This window comes from Rhipicephalus microplus, chromosome X (assembly GCF_043290135.1).
Source record: "Rhipicephalus microplus isolate Deutch F79 chromosome X, USDA_Rmic, whole genome shotgun sequence".
NCBI classification, from domain to species: Eukaryota; Metazoa; Arthropoda; class Arachnida; order Ixodida; family Ixodidae; genus Rhipicephalus; species Rhipicephalus microplus.
Genome location: NC_134710.1, coordinates 83,200,713 through 83,217,602, shown reverse-complemented (window position 1 = coordinate 83,217,602; position 16,890 = coordinate 83,200,713). Strand labels below are relative to the sequence as shown.

The following is a 16,890-nucleotide window of genomic DNA, read 5'->3' as shown; positions in this document are numbered from 1 at the left end:
ACCTGAAACCCCGGTTAAGGCAGTCGCTGGAGAGCACCCGTGCCGGCGGTGATACCCGAAAACGCATTTTTTTTCTTGTCCCTGCAACCATCAACCGATTTTCACTAACGTAACGGTTCAAGAAAGCGTACCAACCTAGTAATAACAGCCGGTGTGTTGCTCTATAAATCTGTTTGTCCTTTTGAATCTGTTTCTCGATTTTCTTATTGGCTTCCTTCCGGCGTTTATCCTCTTCGGCGTCGCTTTTTGAGCTCGAGCCTCCAAAACAGCCCATGACATTAGGCCTAACAACGTCTCGCACTCCGCCGTTGGTTCCAAAGATTACCGCACACGAGGAAGCAAACCACTGCAACAGAGTTATTCCAGGTACATCTCCGAGCAACTATCCATTGGGCCGGGTCCGTTTAGTCACCACCGAAAAACCTGCTGTCCATCTTCCGAAACAGGCATGGGTGTTATCCACCGAGGAAGTGGCTTGCGGAGGATGGGTGGGGGACTACCGCACGCGAGGCATTCTGGGTAAAACTGGCAGCCCACCATGGGCGGGCGCAAATGGGCCGCTCCGGATCGTCAGAAACGAGAGCGCATGCCCCCCTACCTCACGCTAAGCGAAGCCCGTGCATGCAGCAAAAAATAACTCCGAAACGTGGCGTTTCTCCTGTATACATACATACACGCTGCGGCGCACGCTGTGTGGTCCCCGTTAACACGAGCAGCGACATCAAGCATTCCCTGGCAACCGCGAAAGAAACGAAATATTCTGTGTCCACCGGGTTTTCCGGTCTCATTTTCACCCTCCGCTGAGAAACTCGAAATTAAACGCCAGTAAACAAATCAAACAAAGATATTCAGAACTAAAACCGTGCTTGAAAACGATGGCTTCAAATACAATAAGAAGCCGTCAATTCAGCAGATTACTTGTAATGAGCCACAGACGTTTTCACACTGACGTTTTGGCGGAAAGAGTGGTCTACAAACGCAGTTTACAGTACGCTCTGCTGGCCAGAAGCTGTAAGTCAGTAGCAGACCCCCCCAAAAACCAAGATGAAGTAACAAATATATATGTGCAATATTGTCCTGATAAATGAGCCACAAGCTGCGAGGTGTGAAGACATAAACCAACATCCAAGTTTAAAGCATTTTAATTTCTTCTGAATATAAATTTCCCAGTATGACACATACTACCAAAAGGACCACACTGGTAAAACATTCAGGCAGGATGGTATACATTTCTTGGTACTTTAGCAGCTGATACAAGTAAAAACATGTTATACTTTGAGCAAAAGCTCCTAATGACAATGTCCAATTTGCAGGAAATAAATAGAGCAGAGCATTGAGTGAAAAAGATGTAAATTTGCTCAAATTCAGCCTGCCAGTGGCATTAACACAATGTCACAAGGACTCAATGCAAAATAAAATGAAGGTAAACTTGCTAATTTCCACATATGTAAATTCTACAATGTCCAAGTGTTTCAGCCTTGCATATATAGTTACAATGAACCACATCTTGCACAACAACCAGTAAAATTCATAGCAGCCCCATTTTGAAAACATTTCCCTCGGAATGTTTGCACATGTATGTAAAAGACGTCAAGAATGTCTTGCTGCATTATTCTATAATGCATGTACTAAAAGATAACAGCAAAATTGAAGGTATGCTGCAGTATGAAATATGTTACTTATGTTGATGTTACAAAGAAAATAAAACTTAACTAAGAGGAGGTAGACAAAGGCACAACTGCGTAATGAGCATAGCTACTTCAATCAATATATATAGCATGCTAACATACGTGTGCACTTGCATAACGCTTTGCATAGATGCAAGCGGATTATTTAGACTATGTGATAAAGAATATAGTCCTGATAACAGAAACGCCCAACTCCTGAATAGCATTCATGAAGGGTAACAAAATTTTATGAATCTTTAATATATCAACCCCATGCTCAAAATTAATCTGTGCCAAAACATTATTGTATAAGCAACTTCCCACAAGCAATGGTCCTTTACAAGATTCTTGCATAGCTTGTATGAAAATTGGCATAGACATTAATACTACACACCCAGCACACCTCGCTTCTTACAAAGTTAGAGCAATCCCAAGAATATGGTCCTTGCAGTTATGAAAACTAGGGGCATTAAAAGTGCAATTTCTATATGAATACAAACACACACGAAAAACGAGCTTCATATATCAATTGAATTAGATGCAGCTAATACTATCATTAACTGGATTTCATCTCAAAAGAGAAGCTTATAAATTGAAAACAAAGAGGAGGGGCTTGAACCTGGTGACAATTAAAGCACTGAATTAAAGAAAGAGCATGTTACCAGATGCACATAGCAGTATAGCACTTGCTTGTTGAAGGAGTCGATACAAGATTGGCCAAATATTTAATGACTTTGCCCAAATAGAAACAGCAAAGTTCAAGACACGAATACTTAACTGGAAACTGTTTTCCACAAGCACAAATGCAGTTACTAAGAAAATCGTGCATATGCACAAGAGCTGTATTTCTTCATAGGCCAATTCAACTAGAAAACTCGCCTATTGTATCACTGCTTATGCTTTTACATAACAGTTGACATTGTGAATTAATAATTCACACCCATCCCATTTACCTGCCTCTCCTTTCTGCGAATGTTGCTTCGCATTTGTTGTCAAGCTGCACAAGCACGGCTACAAGTCCAAATTAATGTAGAAATTCTGATATCAACCACTAACAAAAGAAAAAGGTCTATTCTATCTGTGTTAGAATTGAATCTATTTGCACACACCTCATGAAAATAAATGAACTTAATAGCAACAAGGAACTTTTAAACGAAGGTGGAAGTTGCAGAAATGCCAAAGAGAAAAAAGGACAAAAATATTTGGCTGACCGAGAAGGTCTTCGCAATCTACTGCATTTGCTCTGGACAGACCGATTAACAAAAATCACAAAATTAGACCAGAATGCAGTCCACAGCACTACAGCTCATGCCATCTATAAAACTGATAAATGTTCTAACTCTGTCTATGGATAACACTTTACTGAATGATTTAAATAATGAACACATAATATTCAGAAAAGTTCCAATGCAATGTTTCACATGAAAGTTGCTAAGAGATATTAAAATGGCTTTTTTTTTAGAAGTCTCAAATTATATATAACACAGAGCAAATACCTGCTATACTCGAGGACAACTTTCTGTGGCAATGGAGGGAAGGCTATGGAGGCAAAGTGGGCATGTGCCACCACTGTAAAATATAGTGCCGCAAATGCGTCCGTGTTTTCCACGTGATATTGATAAGAAAGAACATTATTTTCTACTGGATGCTATATATAAAGAGACACTGTACGCACCATGGTGATATTAATATTTGTTGTTGCTTTCTGAAGAATCGTTTATGTGTTTTCGCGCGTCTGAAAGCGTTGCACGTCTTACGTGCACCTAACAATCAAAAGGGTGTCTTCGTCTTTAGGTGAGCGGGCGTCGCCCTCCAGCTATTCCGTCGACTCGCCGAAGGAGCTTGCGCTTAATTTTACTTACAAATGGTACCGATTGTGTAAGCAGACATATCAAATTGTGTGCAGTAGAATTACTTGAACACGGCCGTCGTCTGAGACGCGAGCCAAACCAGACTACTTCGCGGAGGAGTACAGAAGCAGTAGTTCCGCCCAAAGTTGTCCCCGAGTATAGCAACACTGAAACAAAGAAATACTATTTGCTTGCAAAACTTATGCACAATACACATTATTGCACATGCACAGCAGAAGCTACATTCCTTTGAAAGCAGGTGAATATATACCTTTATACAAAACATAAAACATACACAGAAATACAAAGAAGTTTGTGCAAACAACAGAAAACCGCATAACTTTTCAAAACATTTTTACTCCTGCAACTTAAACAAGAACAGGCTAGAAACAAATATATAACAAACTTGCTCAGTACAAAAAATGTATTGCTCGATGCCAGTAAAAACTGCTTGATGCCAGTAAAAGCTGTTGGACGGCTGCCTTATTAACCCAGATATTATTTCAAAGACAAATTGCAAGAGGACATACATCAAGCACCTAAAAGATGACAAAAATATAATTGATCTATTTTTTGAAAATAATGACAAATTTTGAGAGAAAATGCCAGAATCCCAAAATGACCAATGTCCCAAAAATGACCAAAAATCCCAAAACTGACCAATGGGTTACGACAGACATCACAATGGAAGGCTCAGGATTCAATTCAGCCAGATCGTCCAGCTAATGCTCTTTAACGTGCATCAACACTACAAGACACAAGCTTTTTTGTTAATTCGATCCCAATGAGATTGCGGCTGTGGCAGCAAGGAATTGCAACTGTGACCTTACACCCAGCAACCCAATACTATAACTGCTGACTCGCCATGGTGGGTCATAAGGCAAAATAAATGGTCTGTAAGAGTGACATGTAATTCAATATGACATAGAGCCATTTATTGGATTTTATTTTTTCAAAGAAAATGAGGCAATCAGGGGTGGAAGTGTACTTCAGTGTTTTGGAGCAGCTAAGGGCAAGAATAATGCCGTTTTGGAGCAGCTTTGGTGCTGTAGAAAGGGGAGTTTTAAAAGCAGGTTCGCAGCACCAAAAGGAGTTTCTTGAAGAAATCCGAGTCAGTTTTGGAGCAGCGATTTAGGGCCAAATATTACCGTCAATCAATATCATTCTTTGTAATAAGAACTTCAATGGTTTTTACTAAACATTCAGTACTAATATAGCTTACTACCCACAAAAGTGTGTGTGTGTTCCCATCATTAAACACCACAGTTGACGCTGAAATAACTTGGAAAACAAGAGATAAGCGACGTTTATCTCTTGTTTTCATGTTCACTATACTCTTTTTCACACATCAAGTGCAATGCTGCAAATTTACCCCTTTGCTTGTATCATAGCCGGTTTTGGCCTTGTGAACGCTCACGCAAGTTGAGCAGTTGTCTCTGCATGTAGCTCCTTGTCCTCTATTCTTTCCAAAAAAAAATATGAAGAAAAGACTTTCTCGTGGGTACTTTGGGCAGCATCTGCTGTGTTACTATATTTGTTTATTGGTGGCGATGGCGCACATCGAGAGATGCACACTTTACTTGCATGCGCACTGCCGTTTAGTGCAGGATCATGCCGCATCAACAGCACGTAAAAATTGTCGAGGTTTCACTGTATTACTGGATAACTCACAGTTACTTGTGTTGGCGCCACCGCTTTTGTGGGAAAACCACGACGATAACAGCGATGAGATGAGCACAGCAAGCCGGATGAATGAGCCAAATTACATGATAGAACTACACTAGATTGATATGTGGGGTTTAATGCCCCAAATGACTACACTGGACATGCAGTTAAAAAAGTTCAATGAGTGTCACATGTGCTAAGCATAGTTCGCACGTGATCAGAATGAGTTCCTTCCATATAAATCGGCTCATTCTAAGACGATAAAGAGAGGCATCGCAAGACACTGTATATGGATGCAGTTGCGTCCTTTGTGAACTGTAAACTGCGCTCAGTGTTCCACGGTCGGCGACAAAATTGGCTAGAATTGTAGGTTTACACTTACAATCGATAATTATCGTGCAAATCGCCGTTTATTTACAGACTGGCGAAGAAGGTCAGATTGGCGCAGAATAGTGCGATTGGTGCAGCACTTCCACCCCTGGGCAATGGAAGAATGGTGAACACTTAAAACAGTAGGACACAAGCATGAAATATACTGACACCCCATTTCCCCAGTGCTCATTGCAGTAACTAATGTCCCGAAAGCAGATGGCATCACTGTGCAGAGGAGCACACGTTAACATCCAGCCTACAGCTTGGCCGAAACACTCGGATTGAAGTTGAAATAACCTTCCACCAAGCTACATAGAAAATCACTGCAACAAACAAGCAGTGGGATAACACGGGGCTGTTGGCACTAGGAGCCGACGTTCTTGGAGACAATTCCTTTGTTATCCATGTTGTCATCCTCATTAAGGAAGCTCAGGTCAACACCCTCAAGGACTGCACAGTTACCACCACGGCTACCACCTGTGGCTCCAGCATGAGCCAAAAAAAGGTCCTTAAGAAAGCTGAGCTCCTTGTTTAGGATCTTGATTTTGGCCACGAGTGCTTCATTTTCTGCTCTCAGTTGTGCAACCTTTTGCTGTGTCTCCTGGGCACGCTGCTTGGACTTGGTACGAGACTTTTTGACAGCCAAGTTATTGCGTGCCCGAAGGATGCGGTACTCTTCGCTGTCCTTGTTCAACAGTGCGGAACGCTTGCCTCGACTCATACTGCTGCTACTGTCGCTGCTGCTGCCACTCGTTTCCTTGCGTGGTGCCATCAGTGCTTCCCACCACTCGGGGTCTCTCTTACATTGCATGCGGCCCCTCGGCACTGCCTGCCAAGGCCAAGATGTGCTCTCCTGGTGGAAAAGCCCTGGGAGGGGAAACACACAAAACACACCATGAGCCAGAAGTACATATCAATACTTTACTACAATGAAAGATTCAGAAGCACCTGAATAATGCATAATTGAATGAACGACCTTGCAGTGGCATCACAGCTATGTGGCACAGAATTGAGCTGAAACCGAATATTTTGGCAGCCAGCTAATCAACAGTAGTGAGCATAACAAAAACAATGAACAATTTAAGTATTTCCCTTAAGAATTCGGGACCAAGCTGCATCCATAAAGAATTGCATGATAAAACATGTGCCGTACTACAGCTAACTAATTATTGAAGAAGGGCAGTGGCATTAGCTAATGATGTAATCTCACAAAGCTGTACATTAGGCCATGAGGGATCTAATAAGCAGAAAAAAAAAATGTTCACTGTCAGTTCTTGATTCTAATTTTTCCTCTACGTTCTTGCTGCCACATTAAAACTGGGTAGAAATGCTGCCACCCCAAAACTTCAATCCTTTATGTGGCACTTAGAGCTCATCCTTCACAACAAAACCAATCCATGTGCAACCAGCTGACAAATAGTGCACTTATATGCAAGTGTTCTTGTAAAATACCACTCTTCAAACCAAAAGAAGAATTTTCTCCTAGAGCAGAGCACCTGATTAAAATTTTTGAGCTGCCCTATAACACACAGGGCTTAAAATTGACATGTGGGTCACATTGCGTACACACAAAATCATCCCTTAAGTTACACTAAATTTACGTACATGTACTCAAATATGGCACACAACGTAGGACTTAGTTTGCTAGGGCTCTTTAAAATATTTTATTTTATTTAGAAAACCCTGCAGGTTCACTACCATTAGACTTGCTCTTAATGGATTATTTACTTTCACCTTCAGTGAATATGACATTACTATCTGCCCGTTTTCTCCCGCAATCGATTAGAACTATCGAAGACAATTATACATTTTAAAGCACTACTGCACTTGTGTTTTCCAAGCTAAGCTGACTAAAAGGTGACTTACTTCTTTTACGTCTCTCCAAACGCTGAAGTTGAACCAACTCGTATCTGCTAGTGATGCCTCGCAGACTGTAGTGAGACTATCGCCAATCGGTCGATATTCCCTACGATCTGAAATAACATCGTCAGTAAGAAGTGCTACAAACTGATTACCACGCGTCCATAATAGAATAGGTCTAGACGCGAAGGTTTGTCACCCAACACAGGAATGCTAAAGATCACTCTGTTTACGTCACAAGAATAGTAGGGTTCGTGCAGCCGTTTGTTTACTATTATCTCAACCACAGTAGAATAATAAGTCGTGCCTCAGCCATTCAAAGGTATCAGGCACACTTAAAAGAAACCGGAGGGTTAATTTCTACGTTGAAATTTATCCAGAGAGCACAAGAACACACCCTGAGACAATCAAATTTAGCAAGCTGCACTTGCGCAGAACTGACATTCCTCGCAGCATGAGTAAGTTCTGTTTACAAAAAGATACACGTGGAAAATCATGCCAGATATTTAAGTAATAATGGTCATAGTAGCAGTACCGGATCAAGAACTTTAACTGAGAGCCATCGCCACACGTAAAGCACAAAATTTCTTACAAAAACGCAAGAGATGGCGGCAGGATACGGCACCCAAACAACACCTCACGAAATTGCATCACAAAACGACACCGAAAAGCAAGTCACTTTGCCCGGGAAATAAGAGCCGTTGGTGGCCGTTCTTGTTCGAGTGGGTCCAAAAAGAAGCGGACGTTTCGTCAACGACTATTTCCGGCTACGTGTGTCGCCTTCGCCCAAGGAGGTGGAGTGGAGGTGCACCTTTCCTTCCTCCGTGTGCGCCCCGATAGCCACCCTAGCCCTCACCATGGTCCCTCAACACTAAGTATTGAGGGACCATGCCCCCACAGAGGAAGGAAAGGTACCTTTCCTTCCTTCCTTCCTCCGTGCTAGCCCCGATAAGTGACGCCCGTCGCCGCCATATTGGAAAAGGAAAGACTCGAAAGCAGACGACAAAGTGCGCTTCGTAGCTCCGCCCTCGCAGTGGCCTTTGGAGACTGTGACATGCTTTTGTAAAGCAGTTGGTGTTGTCTTACAAGGCAAGACTGATGGCGTGCATACATTTTTTTTTTTGGCGAGTGAATATTGTATCTCGCGCATGTTTATCGAGGAATTCGCAAACGTAGAGAATATTCCATGCCGTGATTTTCCGTGTTACAGGTTTCCGAAAGAGAGTCCGCAGCGTTCTGCCTGGGAACGTACTGTTCGAAGAAATAGTTGGAAGGCTACGGATGGTGACCACCTCTGTTTCATTCACTTCGAAGAATGCTGCTTCGACAGAACGGGGCAGACAACCAGACTGCGGCGTGGCAGTGCACCTTCGATTTTTCCTGCTTTCCGAGCGCATCTGCAAAAACCTGTTAGTTTCTACCTCCTTGACGTAGCTTCAATATAATTTAGTCACGAAAATAAGCAATTGCGTCTAAAACAAGATAAGACACCTTTGAAATCCGTTCTATCTTGCCGAAGAAACCGAAACCAAAACGTCGGTAGACAAAGTTGCCAAAATGAGTGAGTGGCGTTATATCAAACATCGAGCTACCTCGTTTCTAGGCTCTGAAGGCTGCGCTGGACATGACAACACACGTCGCCAACGGAAGTTGATGAATATTATGCATAACTAACGTCACTGCAATCGTTCTTATGGTTCATTTGGGGTACGTCTACTGGAGTTCCTCGGTTGCACGCGACATCGGTACTTCGGTTTTATTTCAGCCTGTAAATTGGTTAGAATTCGATAACTCTAGAAAAATTACTGGCGACTCCCAGTTTGCCTAATTACCTCTGTTTTCTAACTTTAGCTTTAATTACTTAAACTTCCTTATATATATTCTCTGTGGTAATCTCCCGACACACACACAAGCACATATATGAAATAGGCGAGCAAATGTCGCGTTCTCCTTGATCTTGAGTATCTGCAGGTACATTTCTTTAAACCCCTATATATACTACAACTATTTTATACCGCAATATTGCGCCAGCAAGCTCGATATATGCGAATCATTCCTCGACAACAGATTGATCTGAAAGCGTGCAGCTGACAATGGGTACATGAAATAATTTGTTTCATAAACAAGAAGAGGCATTTATTCGTTGGTGTAACCTAAAAGTGGTTTCCATTTCATTTTTTTTTTATCGTAGAACTGCAAATCGACGCGCGCAACGCACGTATTCTATAGCGGTCTATGGCGGTTCCGCCCTGTTTTTCCTCTAGCAATATGGCCGCCGGCGGCTTCACTTGCCCCGTTGGCGGCCGCCGGGACTGCCACTCCAGAGGTTCTATTATAGTGTACTAGAAATATTCTAGTACACTATAGTTCTATAAAACCTCCTTGGCCACGCCACACCGCCATGCTGGGCTCCGCGCGGGTGTACAAACGCTCATGTCATGACTTCAGCAATGCCTTTTTCTGGCAAGGTTCTGTACCTTGCAGAAAAGCCACTTGTCGTGCAGATTTTTGCAAATGGTCATTTGGTCTAGAAAGGTGCTAGCGAATCGAACGGACCCCATGCAAGCATGCATATTGATCCCATGTGTTTCGCGTTCTGCTGCTATTGAACGTTTCCTTGGTTTCCTGCTGCTTATGTGGTTCGTCTGGGGTTCATAGTGTCATGCCTGTTGATACTCAGTTGCTTTAAATGAAAAAAAAAAGTTGGGTGCAGTACAAAACAGGGACAATACACGCACACTTGTGCCTGTGTTGTCGTTCTCGGTCCTTGCTGTGCTGCACCCCATTTTTTGCATTTGAAAGGAATCGTTACCAACTAGCCCAAATGACTGCTTTGCTGCAATACATCTCAGTTGCTTAAAGCAGGAAGGCATTGCGCAACTGTCTCTGTGTCGTCGTTTTGTTCTCGCGCTATAAATATCGTCACGCCATACCAACTAGCCCAAGGTGCCACACTTCTATGTCCCGGTCAGGTTGGGTCTGTTCCACGGAAGAAGGAAAGGTCTCTTCGATTCACCTGCGCGACCTGAACCAGTTCACAGGGGGCTCCACCTTTCCATTCAAAATTAAATGTGCAGAAGAGCATAGATAAAACAGAATAACATAGGTGGTGCATGGGTGCAGGGTTGGCACATAATTTTTGTGCACCTCCTCTGACGGTGCTGGCACGGGACAGACATCGTGCAAACGAGCGGAGCGCAGCAGACGATACAATTCAGGCGGTGCATGTAGTACTGTACGCGCCTCAGTACACCATGTGGGCTGTGTTTACGCCTTTTCACAGGAGCGAAGAGACGCCACCACAGAACACCTAGCCGCCCCACGAGGACGTGGGCTCCGTCGAGGCGGGCGAGTACCCATCCACAGCTCTTGACCTGCAATTTGTGTGTTTAGAAAGGGTATGCAGCGATTGGGGGCACCAGGTACTAAACTATACAGCAGCTGTCCTAAGGAAGGCTCATGTATTTAGAAAGAGTGGGAAACGATTCAGAGTACTATAGGTACTCTACTATAGGAGAGCTTAAAACTGTGTTTAGAAAAAGGAGGTAATGATTTAGAGTACTCGGTACTGTTACGAAAGACGGTGACGCCAACACGGTCCCGAAAGCGCCACTGCTTCGAACTCCGCCGGGAAGGTCACCAGCCGTTTGGTAGCGTAGGTTTGTCAGCTCGCGACTGCTTCTGCGCAGAGCTGATAGACTAGCGGACGAGACGACGGTGAGTTAAACTAGGTTTATGTACAACATAGATACAGAGGCGTTACAAATTCGGCACTGGGGCTGACAGTTGAGAGACTCGAAGAGCCGAGCTCTCTTCTCTGACACATAGGTCTACTGCTCGCGACGCGCCGCAGGGCTTTTTTTTATATGCACCGGGTGGATTCTTTGAGTAACAAAGTGTCCAACCAGAAGCGCCGCTGGCCGTGAGGTCAGAATCCTCCAATGGTGTTGCGGTTGGGCCGCGTCATTCTCATCAAATCAAGAGCCGATGCACGTGGCTGGACCCAAGGACGAGTGACGCCGCCACGCATTGCGTAAGACTCGCCAGACTGGAAGTCGCCGATTGCTTCGACGGGCTCGTGGGCTGAGGGAGCTCGCTGTGCGTGCGCGACAGATCGGCGCCACCGCGTGATGACGCCGTTGAGTTGTTCGCGTCAGGCGGGTTCGCGTGCTGGCCTTGACACAGATTGCCTTTTTCAGAGGCATGGACGTTCGGTGTGGACTTGCAGGCATAAGAGTACTCTACTATGGGAGAGCTTAAAGCCGTCCTTTGCAAGGAGGCGGAGAAACAGTATAAGGGAAGTGAATCGTTTAAGAGAATTTTATTTCCGGATATATCTTACACAGCTTATGTGCACACAGAAAAACGGACAATGGTGATCAATGCGTATGTTCAATGCAAGCTGTTAATACAGCGAAAAGAACTTATTGCGTATGCAGCGACGTACAATGCAAAAATTGTACAACAAAGACAAGACATTCATCACATGGATAGGGGGGGGGGGTTAGAAAAAGGGGGTAACGATTTAGAGCACAGGGTACTCTACTATGGGAGAGCTTAAAGCCGTCAGGAGGGTCAACAATGGAACACGCTGTACGGTTGCTGCGGACGTGCAGCTTGATCTGAATAAGGCAGGACATTCATCGCATGGATTATGATCGCAACTGTGCGGAGTGACACATTTCTTTACTTATTTTTCCTAAGCATCCGTGGTTTATCTAAATCATGTTTAAGAGTTTGCATGTCCAGCCAAATTGAATAATTAGTAATTTGTGCCGTTGAAAAGTCTCGATAATTAAATTACGCTCCCATTCTAACCTTTATTTAAGTGGCGAGAAGTAATAATATTGTTCAGAATGGTACTCTTTTTTTACCTCTGTAACACAAGACGAGCGTTTATTTTCTTACAGAATCTATTCGGATAACGAAGCTTTCGTCTCGTTTGCTCCGTAAAGTTTTTCCTTTCTCCATGCGTAAAGGGGTCGTATATTCTATTTATTTTATTCAGGAGCATGCAACAAAAAAACTATCCCAAGTAAATTAAAAGAAATTTGATTTACAGCCCCATTCCATGTTTGTAAACACAGGTAGGCCGACGTCGACATTATGGTTAAAATTATGGTGACGGCCACGTACCTTCCGCCATACGCAGAACAAACTCCGCCGAGGTTCTATGTCTATTCTATGTCTTCTGTAGTGGAGGTCTATGTCTTCTGTAACACAGGCAGGCGCCGAGCGGATAGGCCGCTGTGCAGAGATCTAGCTTTTCATAACTTCTCGGTAGTACTGTGAATATATTGCTGGTGCCTGAAGACGAGCGCTTTTCTAAAGTGGCCGCTCTGGAACACTTACCATATATTCGACCCTACGGTATACTACGGGAGCATTTTGGCCGAAATGGGGAAGCACGCAGCAGAAGGCACTCTCTCGGGTGACTCCAGGCGCTGCTCAGCGCTGTGGGTGGCAGTAGTGTTCGTGAAGTGAGTTAGGCTGGAGCGTTCCGCGGGATAGCTGAACCGACACCGAAGACCACCACGGGTCCCGATTTGGCATTCCCGCTGCCCAGGTTTACAGCTCACTATATCACCAATTGATTCATTCGAGGCCCCGGAGAAAGCTTCTGTATTACGATCTTTCATATTTCTCATTCTCCCATCGAGCCAATTATATCGCAGTAAATGCAGATTTGTTCCCACAGGAAGCGCCCGAAGCACAAGTTGTTTCCTTCCGGCGCGACGTAATTAAGCTCACCCAACGAGAAGGAAGTGAACGAGCGACGAAAAAAAAATCTATTTTCACTGTTGGACAAAAAACATCCACTGGATGTCCCTGAAAAAAATCACAGCATATTCGCGGATTGAATGATGATGAGTGGGCGAAACATCCGTCCGTCTGTCTGTCTGTCAGGCGACGAGCACGAGGCGCTACGGCTCGTGAGATACTGCCGGTTACGCCTGACGCAGGACAAGGTTAGACTAAGAGGAGCTTCGCCCCTAAAATTCGAAAGTTGCGGAAACTAACAAACATTGATGCCAAGGAATGTATATGGGACGTTATTTGAAGTAATTGTAGTGCTAATATGAAGACAGAATGAAAGCGAGCGGAATCATTCAACGATAACTTGCCGTCGGCAGGGATCGCTCCAGCGACCTTCGATGAAGGCGTCCGATGGTCTACCACTCAGCTAACATCCACCCGTCCACTCCTAAGGTATACAGGGTGTTTCAAGAAATGTATCCAATATTCTTTAAAACACGGGAAAATGCCCTATTTGCTCGCAGTCTACACAGTTGCCTTTTTTTTTTTTGTAGTAACAGGCATATTAAATAAGTTGAACACATCGTTCGCAACAGTAGTTGGGGAAGTTAAATAAGTATTTTAATTAGTGAAATTAGGCAATTAAGTCAAATGGGAGAATTGAAGTGCTTCATTCCAAAAACTCATTGTCACTTTGAGATTTGGGAAAATCAGCCTCTAGTAATAACTGCAAATTAATGAAGTTCTCCAGAATTATGCGTCGAAACCGAAACCAAAGGACCGGTAAGCGCAACAAGCAGACGACGAAAATGACGTTACTATCGAAAACAGCAGTTACAGGGGTGCAGTTTTTCCCCGTTCAATAACGCACGTGAGTCATGCGTGCTGTAGTTGCGAGCGCATCCCACACAACGAAGCCAGTTGATGGTTGATATAACAAAGCTCCCTAATTTCGGACGTCTCAGAAGAGTAAGGCAGTTGCGCTCCTTCACGTTTCGGTTTCGCTAAGTGGCAATGGGTTCTTCGCATGAAGCACTTCAATTCTTTCATTTGACTTAACTGCTTAACTCCACTAATTAAAAAAAGTTAATTATTATAACTTTCCTAATTGCTGTTAAAAATGAGGTCGTCAACCCTTTTAAGATGTCTGCCACTACAGAAAAAGCAACTATGAAGACTGCGAGCAAATAACGCCTTTTGCTGATTTTTTTAAAAGAATATTGGACACATTTCTTGAAACATGCTTCGGTCCCTGCCAGCAGCAAGTTAAATCTTTTCGTCCACTTTTCTTCCCTCTATCCATTAATTAAGAAATCAAGCTGCCACCGCTTGCATCGTGTATTAAATATGCATATATGAGTAGAATTTCCTAAGCACACATGCACGTATACCCAATGCAATGGGCGTTGGCATTTCGGGAGGGGGGGGGGGGAATGAAAAGTCCCGCATCCCCAAATAATTATGACTGCTCGTAAACTTTCTTAAACTGTGAGGGAACCAAGACCAAGACACAGTTGTATGCAAACATTGAGAACACTGCGAGCACAGACTGCCAGCTGTTTACTTTCTGGAAAGCAAGGAGCAGATTTTTCAAGCAGGAACCATACGTGACCGATCCTTCAATCACGCATCTGCCGGAAAAAAAAAATATTAACATACTGCTGATTAAGAGTGTAGCCGAAGGCAGCGTTCAAACGCACATCTAGAAACGTGGCACCAATATCGCTTATGCTTTGCACATGTGAAGAAGCAAACATGGAGCAGCCACCTTATGCACAGAAATTACGAAATCAAGCCCCTTCCTCGAACAAAAATTTCTGCTTACGCCCTTGGTGATCACGACTGAAAGGAAGATTGTCGAATCGTATGGCATCATAAAACCTGGTGACAAATGTAATAGCACGCCGTCTATTTTATTATTGATAGAAGTAGTTACTTTCCTGGGAGTGCACGCCCTGTAAAAGCTGCCTTTTTGCATTGTTTGTTTGTTTGTTATTCATGCAAAATTAGGGTGAGCGTCAGAGGGGTCTTCATGCGGTTTATTATTCATTTGTTGAGCGTTCATTCTTTAATGTTTTCATCAAGCGATATTTGTTCGTTGGTAATTCATGCAAAATTGGGGTGAGCGCCAGGTAGGCAGAGGGGTCTTCATATGGTTTATTATCCATTTGTTGAGCGTTCAATTTGTAAGTTTTTAGCAAGCAATACTGCTTGATGAAAACATTACATATTGAACGCTCAACAAAGAGATAATAAACCACCTCTTCGCATCTATCGCTCAGCGATCTCTAGAAATGTCGAGAAGGAAGGGGTGATCGAGTCACTTCCTAGTTGCGTCACGGGTCGTGGAGATTACTAGAAAGGTCCCGCACCTTCCCCAGCTATGGCTGTGCGGCGCGCCGACGAAACTTCGAGAACCCAGAACGAGCGTATAAAGGCAGCCGGCGGGGAAAGGCGAAAAGGAAGAGATTAAGAGTGCTTTCCACCATCAAGCGAAGATTTGTCCTACAGTGGCAAAGCAAGAGGTGCTTTCAACCAACGGCTGAAGGCTTGTCTTACAAGAAGGGATTTAAATATAGTTTTCCCCCAGTGTGAGTGCTCGACGTGTTACCGGCGAAAAAGTTTGTGCGGTCAGTGGACGACACGAGAGTTTCAGAGAAACCTCGGACGCAGTGGGACGACTACCGGTGCTGAAGTTTGAGTGAGTGTTTCCTTGAAAAGAAGCATTCAAGCTCTGTTCCAAGAAATTTGGACTGGATACGTTTGTCGAACATTTTAGTCTATAAGTATTTATGTTGGTTAATACATGAGACTGCATTGTAGCGCGTGTTGCTGTTTGTGCCCGTTGTTTTAAGTGTATTCGAGTATCTTGTGACTGGTGTCGTATTGTATTGGATAACTACCGAGTGTGAATGTTCGTGTGTTTATTGTTCTGCCTTATCTGAGAATATATTTTTGCTTTCGTTATCAACTCTCGGCTCTGCCCCATTTTTTGGACCAGAGCCGGCGTTTGTTGCGCGCCAAAGAACCAACACTTAATTATCCGCGATTTCGTGGTGCAACTCAGGGGGCCGATCAGCCTTTGGAATTAGCCAGGCAATCGCTTCCTCAATTAACGGGACTCGTGACACCTTCGGAACGCGCTTTAGCCCGTTACGGACAGCTCTCACGTTAGAACAGAAAGATCAAGTCAGCTCTGCTTCGTCGCGGGCCCGTTGGACTGCCTTAACTCTTGTTTGAGTTCGGAGCTGGTAATAGCACCCTCCCATTTAGAAGGCGTGATGAGTTCACCACAGCTTAACGTGGGGCACCGTCAGAGCATGTGTTCAAATTATCTATATGCCATAGCAGAAGGATCATGTATTAGTTGGCTGCTTTTCGGAATAAGGCTTGTGCAATAGCACGAAGTTATGGTACGCCCCACTGAAGAAGCCTGAATGTCAGAGCTTGAGGTCTGCTTATTTTTCTGTGTGTAGTTGGTATTGTCTCCGCGCCAGGTAAAAATCTTTTGTCAGCTCGTTAGACAATATTGGAGGGTCCTGGTTTTCTAAAACACCAGCGGCGCGGCCCTTGATACTTGTCCTTGCGCAGCTATGTGGGCTGACTCGTTGACATTGGGCGGGGCTCTCTCAATGCATCACTTGTGAGCTGGGAACAAAACGACAGTTTGTGGCTGGATCTCCTTGTCCTGAAGGATCCGCTAAGCCTGTTCCGACATT

The 16,890-nt window shown here is 44.0% G+C and overlaps 2 protein-coding genes across 8 annotated transcripts in view; both read right to left on the bottom strand.

Annotated features, from left to right (window-relative positions):
• Galphas (G protein alpha s subunit) overlaps positions 1 to 951 on the bottom strand; it is a 189,611-nt gene extending 188,660 nt beyond the window's left edge. Inside the window, exon 1 of one of the 6 annotated variants that reach the window (XM_075877234.1) lies at positions 136 to 951. In XM_075877234.1, coding sequence (XP_075733349.1) covers positions 136 to 274 — 139 coding nt within the window. In that variant the 5' untranslated portion in view covers positions 275 to 951. The remainder of the gene's footprint in view (positions 1 to 135) is intronic. The other 5 variants (XM_075877235.1, XM_075877236.1, XM_075877237.1 and 2 more) reach the window with 5 other exon arrangements.
• A 173-nt stretch (positions 952 to 1,124) lies between these two features.
• On the bottom strand, positions 1,125 to 8,160 carry LOC119176729 (CCAAT/enhancer-binding protein gamma). Of its 2 annotated transcripts, none has more exons than XM_075877238.1 (3): positions 8,007 to 8,160; positions 7,421 to 7,527; positions 1,125 to 6,421 (listed from the first exon to the last, which is right to left on the bottom strand). In XM_075877238.1, exon 3 carries the CDS (start codon positions 6,363 to 6,365, stop codon positions 5,919 to 5,921), a length of 447 nt encoding a protein of 148 aa, XP_075733353.1. In that variant the 5' UTR covers positions 6,366 to 6,421; positions 7,421 to 7,527; positions 8,007 to 8,160; the 3' UTR covers positions 1,125 to 5,918. The 2 variants fall into 2 exon arrangements, with proteins under 2 accessions (XP_075733353.1, XP_075733354.1); XM_075877239.1 differs by having other exon boundaries at positions 7,950 to 8,090.
• Between the last annotated feature and the right edge of the window lie 8,730 nt (positions 8,161 to 16,890).

Excerpts from the sequence above, each read along its gene's own strand:
- LOC119176729 (XM_075877238.1), bottom strand. The coding sequence starts at position 6,365 with ATGCAATGTAAGAGAGACCCCGAGTGGTGGGAAGCACTGATGGCACCA.